Source organism: Centrocercus urophasianus, unplaced genomic scaffold (assembly GCF_019232065.1).
Source record: "Centrocercus urophasianus isolate 14NV4802_14NV808 unplaced genomic scaffold, USGS_Curo_1.0 seq_22, whole genome shotgun sequence".
In the NCBI taxonomy this organism is placed as follows: Eukaryota; Metazoa; Chordata; class Aves; order Galliformes; family Phasianidae; genus Centrocercus; species Centrocercus urophasianus.
In genome coordinates this window covers 13,315,923-13,331,015 of record NW_024884778.1, presented here as the reverse complement: position 1 = coordinate 13,331,015, position 15,093 = coordinate 13,315,923, and the positions used below count along the sequence as shown (strand labels likewise).

General features: G+C 41.6%; 1 protein-coding gene across 1 annotated transcript in view; it reads right to left on the bottom strand.

The window, feature by feature from the left end:
* Positions 1-15,093, bottom strand: part of WNK2 (WNK lysine deficient protein kinase 2) — a 105,778-nt gene that overhangs the window by 19,610 nt on the left and 71,075 nt on the right. Inside the window, exons 14-25 of the mRNA XM_042823754.1 lie at positions 14,458-14,623; positions 14,260-14,376; positions 13,945-14,112; positions 13,664-13,709; positions 12,426-12,542; positions 10,541-11,622; positions 8,713-8,785; positions 6,983-7,038; positions 6,223-6,905; positions 4,981-5,195; positions 2,693-2,908; positions 1,715-1,813 (exon numbers count right to left, since the gene is read on the bottom strand). Of these exons, the coding sequence (XP_042679688.1) occupies positions 1,715-1,813; positions 2,693-2,908; positions 4,981-5,195; positions 6,223-6,905; positions 6,983-7,038; positions 8,713-8,785; positions 10,541-11,622; positions 12,426-12,542; positions 13,664-13,709; positions 13,945-14,112; positions 14,260-14,376; positions 14,458-14,623 (3,038 nt within the window). The remainder of the gene's footprint in view (positions 1-1,714; positions 1,814-2,692; positions 2,909-4,980; positions 5,196-6,222; positions 6,906-6,982; positions 7,039-8,712; positions 8,786-10,540; positions 11,623-12,425; positions 12,543-13,663; positions 13,710-13,944; positions 14,113-14,259; positions 14,377-14,457; positions 14,624-15,093) is intronic.

The window sequence follows — 15,093 nt, the reverse complement described above, 5'->3', positions numbered from 1 at the left end:
TTTGTTGCGCTGCTGATTACTTTAAGTATTGGGAAGCTTCATAATTGGAAGAATTCACCTCAGTTTCATTCACAATATCCATGCACTCAAACTTCTTTAATACGCTGTTTGTGAACTGCCACCTCCCAGAGCTTTTGTATCCTCCTAAACAGTGGTTTTGTGAAAGTAAATGAAACCACTTTGAGATTTACATGTGCAGGAGAAGAAACTACTACATCCGTTATAATACCAGATGGCCAAAATCACATACTGAGATTTCTCTCAGGTACTAGGAAAAACCTTGAGGGCAAAACTGTTATTAAAAACTGGTACGAAAATAAAAGCAGTGTGCTAAGCAGTAAACATCAGTTTACAGAACCTGAATGCTTGGATTTAGGACCTCAAACAAAATCAAGATTATTCTTAAAAGTATTGTTTATTTGTAACATTAGGGGGAGTGTTTTTAAGTGGTCTTGTGCCTTTGATCTATACCACGTGGGTAATGATGAGCAACATCGCACTGCAATGGGAGACTTGGTATCAATGCAAACAAACAGTGGGTTAACCAAACATTTTCTCCTGAACATTATCAGCCTTCCTAATTTTATATGTAAGTGGCCTATAGTACCTGGTCAGCCCAACATATCTTTATTGTACAAGCAAAATCTGTTTGCCTAAAGGGCAGCAAATACTGCTAGGTAAAAAGGTTTGCACTTTTTAATTAAATAGCTTGATATCATTTGGTTGAATCGCCAATTACTTTAGAAGTTGTACAGATAAGGTATAAATAATAGGTGCACAATTATCTGAATTGAGAAATACTGGATCCTAACAATCCATTTCAGAGTATCATTTAATAATCTGATACTGCTTTTTACTGATTTCTGCTTTGATGAACTGCTAATTGACTTCATCTCAGAGGTCACATAAGGTCATAAGAAAATAAACTGAGCGCAGTGCTTCAGCCAGATCAGTTTACACACAAAGTCGATGGCACTCTCCTTTGGAGTAACCGCATCTTCCCGCCACTGAGGTGTACATGAGAATTGCTCACTTAAACTGATTGAAGGGAATGCATGGGGAAAAGCCCACCTAGAAAAGACATTTTGAAAGAACTAGCTGGAGCACTATCGTCTCAGCATTTCCACATGCAAAGAGCGGGGGAAAAAATTAAAGAAAATAGAGTGGATATAAACAGTACTGTAGATCGTGTTAATACAGCCCTTGTATGGAAGTTATACCCTTCAGTGACCTTCTAGTATTGTATCAGCTTGCTACATGCATGTCTTCATAGTCCAAACATGTGTGAAAGAGACCATTCGTCTACAGAAGGATGGATTTCTTTTTGTTGTCGCTGGAACCGGGACAGCAGACATGTATATTTGCCACATTGCAAATAAAAAAATTACTTCAACATAAATCACATAAAGTACAAAAGCTTTGATAAGTCCAGGATAAAATTTACCATTAGGCTATATCATAAATGATGAGATCTTCCACACATGCTTTTGGTGCCCAGGCATGAGCCAAAAGCAGTGCAAAAAAGCTTTCATATGAAAAATTAATATAAATAAGGTGTGTTTGTGATGATTACTTAAAAGAAAGATAAAGAAAGATAAGATGGCTCAGAAAAAGGGGCATCCTGCCAAACATATTAGAGATATAAAACATGAGATTGGAAAAAGGGGTAAAAGAAAGATGGACTGTGATAAAATACAAAAGAACAAATACAAACAGATGGACAAAGACACAGGTCCACTGAGGAATCTGGTACGAGGTTTGCTACTAGATTTATAGGTCACTCTCTCAGACGTTTGGTGGAAAACCGTCCAGCCTGTAAATGAATATAAAGGGAAGAAAACAAAGACACTTATAAAGTACAAGTAGCTGTGATCAGATGTCCTATACCATCAGTCAAATCAGCTTTGTTAGTTAAACATCCACATCTCCATTTTAACTTTGCCAAAGAGGATTAAGTTAATTGACCGTACACAAAGGATGCAATAACGGCAAAAGAGAACAGATAGATATTTTGTAGATTAGTTTGGCAGGATGTGCAATGAGAGGAAGGTACTTTAATCATCATTATAACTTCCACTATGCATGGCAACAAGATCAGTCAAAGCCTAGAGGTATGCACTACACAGAAGTACCAGAAGTCGGGACTGGGGAACAGCCAATCTACTGCTCTACAGTCATTTAGCTGGGCTTCCAAAAGCATGCACAACGTTAACCCCTTAGATAAAGGAGACATAACTTGGTTCTATTTTTTTCCACACCTCAGAAGGATTAGTACTTTATAATGAGGATCTCCAGGTCTAGCCATATCAAGGCGCTAAAACAACAGCCCAAAATGGACCACGGGAAACAGTCTCCTATCCGTCTTCATTTGTTAATTTTTTTCTCTTCCCTTTCTATTTTTTCCCTTTAAGAAATCCACAAGGCAGACTCCAGAAAAAGTGTCAGTAGCACTGCCGGCAAAGGTAGAAGGTATTTCCTACCTAAAATCTAGTGTGCCTTCTTGAGTGTTGACTCTGAATACTTTGTGAGATACTGTATTTTTGTTCTCCTGACAATACTGCAGTGATATTTTTAAAGATAAGCCTGTAATTTGGATTGCCAAATCCACTCCTAAAAGTTCAAGCATAAGGGAAGCAAGTTGATTTTAGCATGTGCTGGAGGATATGCTGAACAGCTGGTAGGAAAAAATCACCTTGGCCAGAGCTTGCGTTCACATCACCTCCTTCGGGGCCTAAGCCGGAGCAGATGTCAGAAGACAAAGAGGCTTTGACAGAGCACGGCTGCTGTGTCTGAACAGACTTCCCAAATGTGGCTGACACAGAGGAAGTTACTCCTGTGGTTTCGAGAGATCCAGGCTGAGCTTTAGTTGTTTCTTTGTGAGGTGAGTCTTTAGAGTCTGAAACATTACCTGAAAGAACAAAAACAAAATACAAGCAACAGCAAATGCTAGCAAACTGCTGAAGAAATATCAGTGCCTAAAAACAACTGCTCATGTGCCTCCAAGAACAGCAGTCTACAATGCTGAAGTATCATATGAAGCACAGACTACACAGATCACCACCACCACCAAATAGTTTACACACACTGCCACTGCTCTTGATCCTCCAAGAAGCTTGTGGGTAAGTTTGATTTTTATAGTTTCTTTTCTGAGTTTTTCAGAAGGACTGGAGTCAAGAACTCAAAAAGCACTGTTTAGAATTGCAGAAGTACCTGATTAGGACAACAGAGGCACAAGACGACTGAGCAGAATAAGTAGGTTTGCACCTGAGGTGAAAGCAAGTCAGTGGAGAAAAATAAAAAGCTGCTGAGAAGACATGAGGATTTTTTTCTTTATAACTATCTATCTATATATACACATCTCTATACAAAAATTGGTATCTGTATATCTATCTATACAGGTATATTGGGTAAGGAGACATTTAGCAAGATAGTAGCTTCGTAATCATTTGTGATACAGATTCAACAGCAAAAGCAACTAACGGAGGCAATACTAATTAGCTTATATCCATAACTGCATGAGACTACCTGCCCTTCATCTCTGAGAAATGACCTCAGAAAGCCCCAGAAATGAGGAGTCTGACTAGGTAAGGGTGAGAAGACTCGGGAGTGCATACAGGTTCTCAGAGTAATGAGAACTTCAGTCAGTGCCTCAGAATAGTGAAAAATAATGAAGAAGAAATGCAGGAAGGAAAGCATGCACCAAAGAAGCAACATAACTGAGCAGACTGCCATTCTCTAATTTAAATGGTGTTTAAGAGGAGGACATTATAACTCAGAAATAGGCTGAAATTCTTTGAACTAAGGCTTTTACCTTGGCTGATATGAGCCAAGGCCCATGAGCAGAAACAGAGAGATATGGGTTCTCTCTGTTAGACAGAAAATGGCTACAGACAACCCAAGAACAAACTGGCAAACGGATGGACAAAATCACAGACATTCACAGCATCTCACCACAAGGAAGGGAGATAAAACCTACGCCGGTTAGCCAAGCAGCAGCAAAACGGTTATGAAAGATTGAACACTGCTTCAGATCCTGCATGCAAAAATACTCCGATTTGAGATGGAGCACAGAACATAGAATCATAGAATTACAAGGTTGGAAACGACCTATAAGATCATCTAGTCCAACACTTTGCCTCTGAATCTGCTTTCCCTGTCTTAATTGGAATCCTTAATTAAAAGCAAAACCCTCTAAAACTGTCTTATAAGAATTCCACTGCATCAGCCTTGCTAAGCAGATCTGAAAAAGTGATGTTGCATACGAGACCCACCAGATTTGAAATACGGGGTCAATATGGAAGCATGCTACTCTCCCACATAACCCTATGAACTAAGCTGAAGGAAAAGTGGCCTATTCTACATCCTGCTGAAGAAATAGGCACTGGAGTGTATCAATATTTGTTATCTGTAACGTCATCTTCCTACTTTCCAAAGAGATCATGACTCAAGATTGTCATATTGTTTGAGAGCATTTGAGAAAATCTCAAAGTATTTCAAAGATGGTCGAAGCATCCATCACAGATTTTATTAACTGTTTTCTTATCTCCCACTCTTGGGGAAGCAAATACAATCCCATCTTATTTATACAGCATACTGTAGGAAAAAATAAACAACAACAGGATACAGTACCCAATCAATAGAGGACAGCAGCTCCTAAGAAGTGAATACAAACATCAATAAATTGCATTTGGAGAAAAGATGAGAAAATGTAACCAGGCTGTATTCCAAATTAAAGTGGGATATTGTTTGTCTGCCAAACACTGTCAGCAAATGCAGGGAAGGTACAGTTCAGCATGGGGCACTGTAACAAGACGGTCTCAAAGGAAGCCCACTTCAAAACCAGTTCACAGCATGCAAACTTAAGACACCATTTTAAGAAGAAAAAAAAATCAGTAACTTTTATGCAGTCCATGCAATTACACAGCAAAACCATAACAGCCAAAACCAACAGGGAAGTGGAAAGTAACCTAGTGCACCTACTTGTGCTTGATGTTCCGCTCCTGAGCTGTTGAACCAGAGGGTTTAATAGTTTTCCACCTTTCAATTTATTTTTGCTGGTTCTTCGTCGACGGCCGCTTGGTGGGGCTGAGTGCAGGAACCCCATGTTGGGAGGGAGGGGCTTCCCTAACCGAATGTACAGAGCCTCTATCTCGTTCTTCTGCTGAGTCTGGAGTTCGGCGATTTCTTTCATATGCCTAAGCATAAAAACAAAACATTTGCTAGCGTGTATTTGATAAAGCACCACGCGTTGGCAGCAGAACTAGCAGTGAGATGAAACAAAACAACCTTCAATCATAAAAGCTACCCAACAGCGTGCGAAGTCAGAACCACCTACTTAGCAAAGGTGGTGGCTGACTTCTCATACACTGATTTGTAAGATAGAGCCCCAGGTAAAAGATTTCAAATATGCTAAGTAAAAGCAATCAATTTTGGAATTCTGATTTAAAGTTGCCATAAAGTCAGTTTTAAACTTTTTGTATTAGTGTAGTTCTGTATAAAAAATGTGTAGCATCTATATTCAGCAAAACCATTACATCATACATTAAAGATTTTGCTTAGATTACCAACTAATGCTAGCAATTATCCATCGCATGTCAGGAAAGAAAGGAACATTAATGTTTTAATAAAGCTGTGAGGACTGGCAGCACAGCAGACTACTGAGGCTTCTCAGACCTCCCTGAGATTGGGCAGATTGCTGAGGTTTAGGCATGGTGTGAGGTGAAGTGAAGGTTTTAATTTAGTATCTGTTAGCAGGTATCTCTCAAAAGAGTGACATCAGGGACAGTGGTGGGTCTGCCAGTCTGAAGCACTCTTGCAGAGAAGGACATGAAGAGAATGCCCTACAGCTCTCTATGCAGACATCCACACTAGTTATGCGACCTTACGCAGCACCCACACTGGATCCTAATAGTACACACAAACACATCACAAGTGCTACCACTTGCTGCTATATCAATGCAGTTTTTAAGCAGGGAAACTGGATATCACAGCAGAAGTTCACTGATTTAAAAAGAATTATTCCACTTCCAAATGGAAATGGAAAATAAAGTGAGGCATAAAATGATGCAGGATGACATTCAAGGGAAGGCCTCAGTGATGCCTAATTTGCTCAGGAGCATTTTACTCACTACAGCCACACAAAACACATTTGCTTAGCACACACAGAGATGCCTAGGTATCTCAGTGCATTCTACCCCAATACTGTTTGCAAAACCAACATACTTTTCTCTCAAGTTCTGCAGTTCTTTCTTCATGTCTGCATCTTCAAATTCAGAGTCATTGTCACTGCTCATGTACGATGACTGCGAGTGGAAGGACGTTATGTTGATGGTAGGAATCTTTGTTCCCTGCCCGTTCGGTGAATCAGGGCCTTGGGAGCCCACTTTTCCAGTCCTTTGCAGAAAAGCTGCTGCTTTTTTAATTAAGTCAGAGGCTGCGCTGCTGCTCGGAGGGGACGGCTGAGCCGCAGCAGCCTGTCGATGGAAGGGTTCCTCAGCAGAATCACTCGAGCCCTGGTCACAAAGGACATCAACAGATGAGGCTGTCTGCACCCGTCGGACAGCTGTCTTCTGGTCGGGGCTGGAAGGGAGCTCATCCAAATAGACGTCCGGGGGCGCAGAGAACCTTAAGCAGTGCGGCGCTGCTAAAGTTAATTCATCTTGCGTGCTGCTTACTGAAAACCTGCCAATAGTTTTGGCTGGTGTACCACTATCATGAGTTCCAGCCTGTTTTCCATAGGAACCGGAGTCTAGAGAGTCATCCCTTTGAAGGTTATTTATCACCCCATCTGCTGTCGATAGCTGCATTACATTATCTGTGTGCGTAGATGAAGTTGTAGCCTTTGCCTTCTCGTTCGTTTTAGAAGTTTCCATCTGTTTAGCTCTGCTCAATGATGTAGGTGCAACCTGGAGAAAATAACAGAGGTTAATTTTGAAAGGAACTGTAACAATCAGATATAAAACTATGCGTGGTTTCTGGTTACCTGGAGGAGGCCCTTTGCTGGAGTCACAGGAGCTGGAGTGATGCTCGCAGCTGACCCTGGTTTACAAGTTGGAGAAAACAACAAATTAATGTCTGGAATGGTTTTGCATAAAGCAAGCCAATGGCAAACTCAAGGGTAACAGTGCAGCACTGAAGAATGATGTAAATACCAATTCCTTGTAATGCAGGATCTAGGATTATTTTTTTTTTTAATGCAGGAGACAGTAATGATAACAGTACAAATTACCTGCAGGTAGACACTAGCTTCAGTCTATTCATTTGGGGAATTCAAATAATAAAAAGAGTGTGAAATTTCTTAAGCCAACTGGAAAATTTTGGAGAGGAAGTAGAGTGACATTTGCATGGTACACTAGACCTGTATGACCAAGGTATTCTTCGTGTCTTGAAAAAATAAGTAATTCCTCTCAGATATTCACGCGTGTAAAATGCTGCATTTGACCACAAATGGACCATTACTTTACACCTTTCATTTCACAGGTACCCACACCAACAATTCAAAGTGTCTGAAATGAAGTTAAACATCACACTGCTGAAAGCAGAAATTACAAGCTTAGAAAATGCCATTTGGACCACAAAATATGTGAAAAAGCATAATAATGTAGACAACACTATTTCACCACTTGGGCCACTGCTTTTGAAATTAAGGCAGTGTACACAAGCTTTTTCAGAAAGCTGCTTTCTTACGGCACACAGTGAACATACAGCCTTCATATTTCTGAAACAGCGAAATACATTCTTGCTTTATGGTATCCAAGATACATTAATTCTACTACCCAGTGCTACGTTTCACTTACACCCGCTCTTCTCCACCTTTAGTGAGACAAATTAACACATGAAACTCAGAGCTTTCCTCTTGCACTGACCTAAGTGATGGACTCCAATGAGCCATGAACATTTTTGGCAATTTACATGACTCGAGGTCCCTCATTTATTCTAGGAGTACTGCACTTCCCTGCAGCTTGAAGAGGCAGCGCGTGAGCTCCAGCTCTGAACAAGCCAGAGGTGCTGCAGGCGGCTCCAGGTGTGCCAGCAAAGAACTGTCTGCCATCACACAAATGTGGCACTGCTTTGCCATGACAATCTCAAAAAAAAAAAAAAGACCAGCCCTTCCTCACCCCACACCTGTGACAGGGGCAGGAGTTTCAGGCTCCTCAACAGTCAAGGCTTCCCATGACTTGCAAGACAGGTAAAATGAGCATTACAACCGCTCAGTTTCTTACTGCTGCTCCTACTGTGTTATTATGGAAACTGCCATTGTATCTGCGAGTACTTAATGAAAAGAACTTCTTCCTAGTTCTCCATAGGAGCCTCAAACATCTTACAAGTTTCTCCCCAGAGATATTACCCTCAACCACATGATTTTCACCAGCTCCTTTTTACGCAGCCCCAGAAATCCAAGGGACTTTCTGTTCAGATGTTTTAATGGCACCAGAAATTTACTGTTGAGATCACAGACTTCCACACAAACACCCTATACCGTAGGCATATATTACCTACTTATGGTTTAAAATAAATCTGCCTGCGAGGCAGTTTATTTCTAGGAAGCTTGGCAGGAGCGAGCTATTTAATACTTGTTATATTACAGCAGGGTCAGCACTGCGCCGGGCACTGCTGGGCAGTTAACCAAGAGCTAGCAGCAAGGAGACACAGGAGAGGACTGGGCACAAGTACAGATCCATCACTGCGGTTCAGCACTGAAAGGAGCATTACCTCTTTGGCTTGCTGACCCACCTCTTGCTTCCAAGGACTCAGTCCCAACGCCTGCGGCCTCAGATTTTTCAAGCTTTCAGTAAAAAGAGAAAAGAAAAGCATTTCAGCCTCCAGCTGTGGAGAGTGCATTCTCATCCTCTCAGCCAGTGCATTCTCATCCTCTCAGCCAGTGCATTCTCATCCTCTCTTTCTCTCTCTCCCCCCATCTCTCTATACTCACACTACCGTGCAATGTGAAACTATTTTATATTGTTTGTGGAGATGCCTCTTAGCTTTTCCTTTAACTCATTTTTTTTCTCCCTTGGAAGACAAAGAGGAGGCAGAATCACAGAGGAGACTGCAACCTAAGTCAACATGGGCACTGAATTATAAATGAATTTCGGTTTTGTTCTGCTTTGCTTTTCCAGCAAAACCACACACTTTGCATCCATCTCTTCAGAAAATCCCAGATTTCAGAAGGACTAGATTCAATTACTGGAGAGAGACCACCTTTCATAAACAAGGCCTTGTAACTGCAGTAGGTGGTCATTAATCACCACATAGTTCAAACCAGTTGTTCAAATGCAGCCATACTTCCATAAAATACTGCATCTTTCCAACAGTTCATCCAGCTGACACTTTATGAAACTGCCTCATCCTTGGCAGTGGTGATGGAATTATCTCCAGAAGTCCTTTCAAAGAAGGTAAACATTGATCTTCTAGCAGAAAGTGCTGCAAACCTTTTTATTTCATGAACTCAGCATTCAGTCTGAGAAACTGCAACACATATCCAGAGCGAATGCTGACCCAAGCCACCAACATCAGTAAACTAAGTAAAATTAAAAACACAACAAAACCAAAACAGGAAAGCTCAGCTTTCCTTAGCTATTTCCCAGGAAGTCAAAAGAGGTCGCTCCTGGAAACTGGGCAATCATCTACCTATGGAGTCTTCCACCAGCTGCAGCACTTGTGTGAAGTGTCCTGAGGTGTTTATTTTATTCTGACTTAGAAAGCAGGTATTGTAATCCCTGCCAATAATTTATATTAGAAAAATCCTATAAATATTTCATGTTCGGTGCTACTTACTGTACCTCATTTTCAAAGAGAGAGCAATATAGGCTGTGTTTGGAGTCTGTGCTATTTCAGTAAGCAACTACATATTCTAAAATTGGTCATAAATGCATAACATGCAAATTAAACATTTACTATTGCTAACTTTGTGATAACGATACAAAGCAAAACTATTCATAGACTATAATCAGTCTTCAGAGGAGGTCTCTGAAACTGCTGTGATTCCACCTCATTCATAAATGGGACACTCTCTGCCAGCTCCCTGCTGCTGTGTGCATTTGCTGTGGTATGAGGCAAGGGTGAAGCAGAACATCCCCATGTAACCAGCTACACATGCAAACGAGGCACAGACAATACCACGTCAGAGCCAGCTGACCAGACAAACACTATCTTCCCTCTTCAGAACTTAACGACTATTCCCATGATGCATATTACCATAAACTACAAAATGTCATATTTCTGCCTGCTTTAGAAACAGGATATGATGTGAAATGTGAATTAAGATATTATATAGCTTAAAAACCCAAAGGAAAAATTTGGCTTTCACTGGTAAATGCTTATGTAAAGTGAGTCAAGTTCTAACTTTACGAGATGCACTCTAAGAGAACATTCACAATGGAAAGCAAGCAGCGACAAAAGGTAATACACAGAGGAGCAGATGTAAAATGTTTAGAGAAGCAAGAAGCCCATACACAGGTTATACTACAGACTGTTTCTGGGCTCTACTTTGGTGGTGTCCATGATTTAGAGACACAAAGGGCAAAGTCACTGCACTAACCAATGCTGGGTAAGGTGCGACCTCAGGTGGCACAGCCGGCACAAACTGGGCCTCAGCCGCTTTCACCTCCTGGCAGCTATCCGTGGCGTTATGGCCTGGTTCTCTCAAATCCAACACCAACTTGGGATCTTCGGTGAATGGTGGCAAGTTAAATTCACTGTCAGCCTGTTCCAGTGGCACAAAAGCGTCTGGAGTTCCTGCTGATGCAGAAGAAGTCGGGACATATTCCTGGTAAAGTAAGTTGCGCAATTTCTCATCGAGGCTTTTTATTGTGTTGTCAACGAAATCCACCCGGGGTGGCCCCTCTCCATCAGACTCCACAGTGCACGGCTGCTGCTGCTGCTGCAGCAGGCTGATCCCCACACTGGCGCAGGTGACAGGCTGTGTCTGGGACAGCATCACGTGCTGCTGGGATGTGGCCATGGACACCTGAGTGGGGCTCTGAAGTTGAGATCCTGCCAGATTGAGAGACTCGGATGCAACAGATGCAGGAAACACTTGATTCACAAAGGAGTGCTGCACCACGCCGGGCTGGCCGGCCTCTGGCAGGTGAGGGATCTGGGCCGCAGGCTGCCGCTCCAAAACAACAGCATCAGAGAGCACAGGGAGCGGGCAGAGCTCTGCTGCCTTGGCAGGAGCTGGCGGGACTGCTTTGGGCGGCCCAACACTGCAACACGCTATCTCCACGTCAGGGATACACATGGCCTCATCTGCCTGCTGCTGCGCCTGCTGAGTAGGCTGGGCAGCCAGGGGAGCATCAGCAGGCTCCTCCAGAGGAGGAGCTGGAGTGCCAGGTGGGGCAGGTAATGCTGCTTGCAGTAGAGAACATTCCGGCTGGCCTCCGTTAGCAGCTGCCTGCTCCAGGATGTTTGGAGCAGGTCCTGGCGGCGCTGGAGCTGAGAGCTCTGCCTGGCTCGGCAAGCCAGCTGAAGATGCTGCAGCAGGAATTTGTGCCAAAGATGGAGAGGCCCCAATGGGGCTGTCACAGATGCTTGCTTGTAGAGGAAGCTGCTGACAAGCTAAGACACCAGGCGCATCCGGCACCGCAGAGTTTGCTTGCTGATCATCCGACTGCTCCAGGTCTAGGAAGGACACAAACAGCATTTGAACTTCTGATGGGCTGTACGAAGTGAAACAAAGTCACTGCAGAGCCTCTTGACTAGCTGCAATGACAACTACACCTAGCCTGAACTTTTCCCTACAGAAAAAATTAAGGCTGCAGTGACCCATCTGGATGCTTTCCTGTACAACTTACACTAGGGAACTCGCTTTAGCAGGGGTTGGACTCATCTCCAGAGGTTCTTTTCAACCCCCGTGATCCTGTGATTAGAATTTCAGCCATGCTATAGTGAAAGGCAGACACTTAAAACTCTGGAACTTCCCCCAAACTCAGATAAACATTTCTAATTTGGTTCAGTACAATAAACACACGTATGTCGTGTATGGCTCAAAGAAGGCTCTTCATCGAAAAAGACGCAAACTAATTTTGTGTGATAAGTGTTTCGTTATCAACAGGAACGTTACTCAGCTCAACACTTGACCAAGGACAGGATAACATGGATTGTTCAAACTACGTGATGTCTCTGGCACAACTGTCTTCAATTGTTACAATGACAATGAGGCCTAGGCTTCATCAAGTGCACCTTTTACAGGGTAAGGAAGAAGAGCTCTTCTACATCTCACGAAGTTTTCTTTATCATCCCGGAACTAGAAGCTGACGAATACACCTCTAAGCCAAGGCATCAGGGTCCATTCCTCCCCTCACCCTTTGCCCTTCTGAAGCCACCAGAGTTTTCAGAAGGACTGGGGTACTGAGAATCAAAGCCAAGAGACTTCTTTTCCTTCTGAGACAATGTTTTCTAAAAAATCTAAACTTTGTAAATACCTGGACCTTCAGACTGTTGTGCACCCTGAGGAACTGGTGGAGAAAATTCTGGTGCATCCGTAGTCGGGTTTTCCACCACAGGGCATATAATAAACCACCTTTTTCCAGTATGCAAAACTAGATATGAAAATAAAAAGTAAACAATAGTTTTGGTTTATTCCAGATCACCCGTCATAAGCTAGTTTTAATTTTTATATTTATATTTAGAAAACCCAAATTCCTGTGGTAACAGCCAAGATTATAAACAATGGCTCCCATCTGATTCTCATCCCTGAGAAGCCAGTTTCCGTAAGGGAGACTGACACCACCTGATTCTGCCACACATTTATAGTAAGTTTATTCTCAAGTACTAATTATCCTTAGAAAGGTAATAATTGCATACAACACAAATTTATGAACGGTTCTGCAAACAGCTTACTATGGAAAAAAAATGTCAGTTTGGTAAAGTTTATCCATTTTAACTTTTCTAAGTTGGAAGTGTTATAGCTAACATTTCTTTCAAGTCTCATCTCAAGGTCTGGCATATATAAATGGCAAATGAGAATTATACGCACTTGGTAACATCCAGCATAAGTAAAAATGTTTAAAAAAAAAAGTGCTAAAAAATGATATTACTTTTCTAGGCAAAAATAAACCAGGTATTTTTAGCAGAAGATCTAGTCGGTAAAGATCATCCAATTTCTGCATTCATTAAAGAAGTCCTGTGTTATCCTTCCTTCCTGTAATTAAGAATTTTTGAAACAATGCTTCCTCCATCGGAGATTTAGCTTTTTTTCCACGAACACACACTTACACAGAGATAAAAGGACCATCCCCTTCCCTTCCACTTGGCTATAAAACCCATAAGATGCAATGGCATGCAGACGCCCCAAACTCCCCTCAATAATAATGAGGTAGTTGAAAATGTATGGGTTAGAAATTTCAATTAAATTACCAATGCAAACATATCTTTTAACTTTCTCTTGCAGATGTAGTTATGAAAAGAGTATGCTTCTTGATTTTTACACCACTGATTATCTACTGATGTAATTTAGGGCTTCCCTAGATGTCCCAGGTGTCAGTCAGCTTAGCCCTATGATCGTGAAGGTTGCTAACAGCAGAGATCACTGTTACACCCTTATTTCTAGATCCAACCACCAGTAAAACTGGTGATATTTTCCTCAATCTAGAAAACTTCTGCATAAGTTAATCAGCAACTTCAAGCTAGAGATTAAGCTTTTATTCAAAAGCACATTTACCATTTTGTTGATACACAGGAGTCTTCACTTGAGATGGCCGCTTCTCCTATTCAAAGAAACAAACAACAAAAAACCACTGTCTTAGTATCAATGCAAAAGCAGCATTATTCCAAGGAACCTTTATATTTAAGTTTTAACTGAGTTAAAGAATTGCTTTTCTAGCTAAGAAACCTTTTTTGTTTTTTTTTTTTTTCCTTTTGTTCAGTGCGGGTTGTGAAACTTCTTTACAGTAATTGGACATTAACAAAAAGGTACCAACCAAGAACTCTAACATTTCTCACCTCATTCATTTCTGTTCCATCAGTATCCTGCTGGGGACTTGTTCCCTGATCAGAACTCCGTTCTCCTTCCGTATCTTCACTGAGCATATCTTCTGCTTTATCGATAATATCTTTCATTTGTTCAATAAATGTCTCTTTCTCACTCTGCAATATGAATTCATTCTCTACCTACAAAGTCACATCAAAACAGAGAAAAGAACTATAACTTTTTGGCTAATGCCCCATTCGGCTTGTAACAAGCCAACATGAGAATAAACTGGTTAAGGCAACATGTTACATCAAGAGCCTGTGGGCAGCTGCATCACCAAGTCTTACCATGTAAGTAGCAATTTCCTCGGGTGCATCACCATCCAAATCAAACTTAAAAGTCACCATTTTGTGATTGTGTGTTTCAAGCTGACACTCCACCATCTTATCTCCTGTGTTACAAACCTGCAAACAAAGATTAAAAAACAATTATTTCCAGCACAACTGAACTAATCCTGACTTTATCCCTAAAGAAAGAATACTTGCATTTAGTATAGTCAGTTTGGGTCTGTTGGTTTTCTCCTGGCGTGAACGAGCACGTGTAGATTTCTTATGTTTCTTTGAAGACTTTCCTTCTTGTTTTCCACTTCCTATTGCTCCTTCGAAGCTGTCACTCATCTCTTTACCTGAAGCAACATCTGGACTCATGTAGCTTTGCAAGACAAAGGAAGAAATCCCCCAGAATGAAACCGCCATCACACAACAGAGTTACATATAGATAAGACAGAGGAAAATCAGACTACAGAAAAGTGTATATTCTGGCCCAGATTGAGCCAGCTCCTGAGAGATGCTCAGTAAGTGAAAGGAGCTCCTCTAAGTCAGGCATGTACTCTGGCTATCACACCTAGCAAGAAATGACCTCTCGAAGTTTCTGTCAGTACCATAAGGAAGTGCCGTCATTATTTCAGTAATTAATGCATTACTAGGCTTGAGTTCAAACTTGTGCACTGCAAAACCTCAGAATGAGCTCTGGCATGTTTTAATCCTTGTCATAATGATACATCTGAGTGGCTCAAAGTACAACTCTCACCAATACATCATCTCCTATATCACTCTTGGGGATGGATCATTACAGAAGGTGATATAGGTGCACCCATTCCAAAGGGGAAATAAGCTACATAC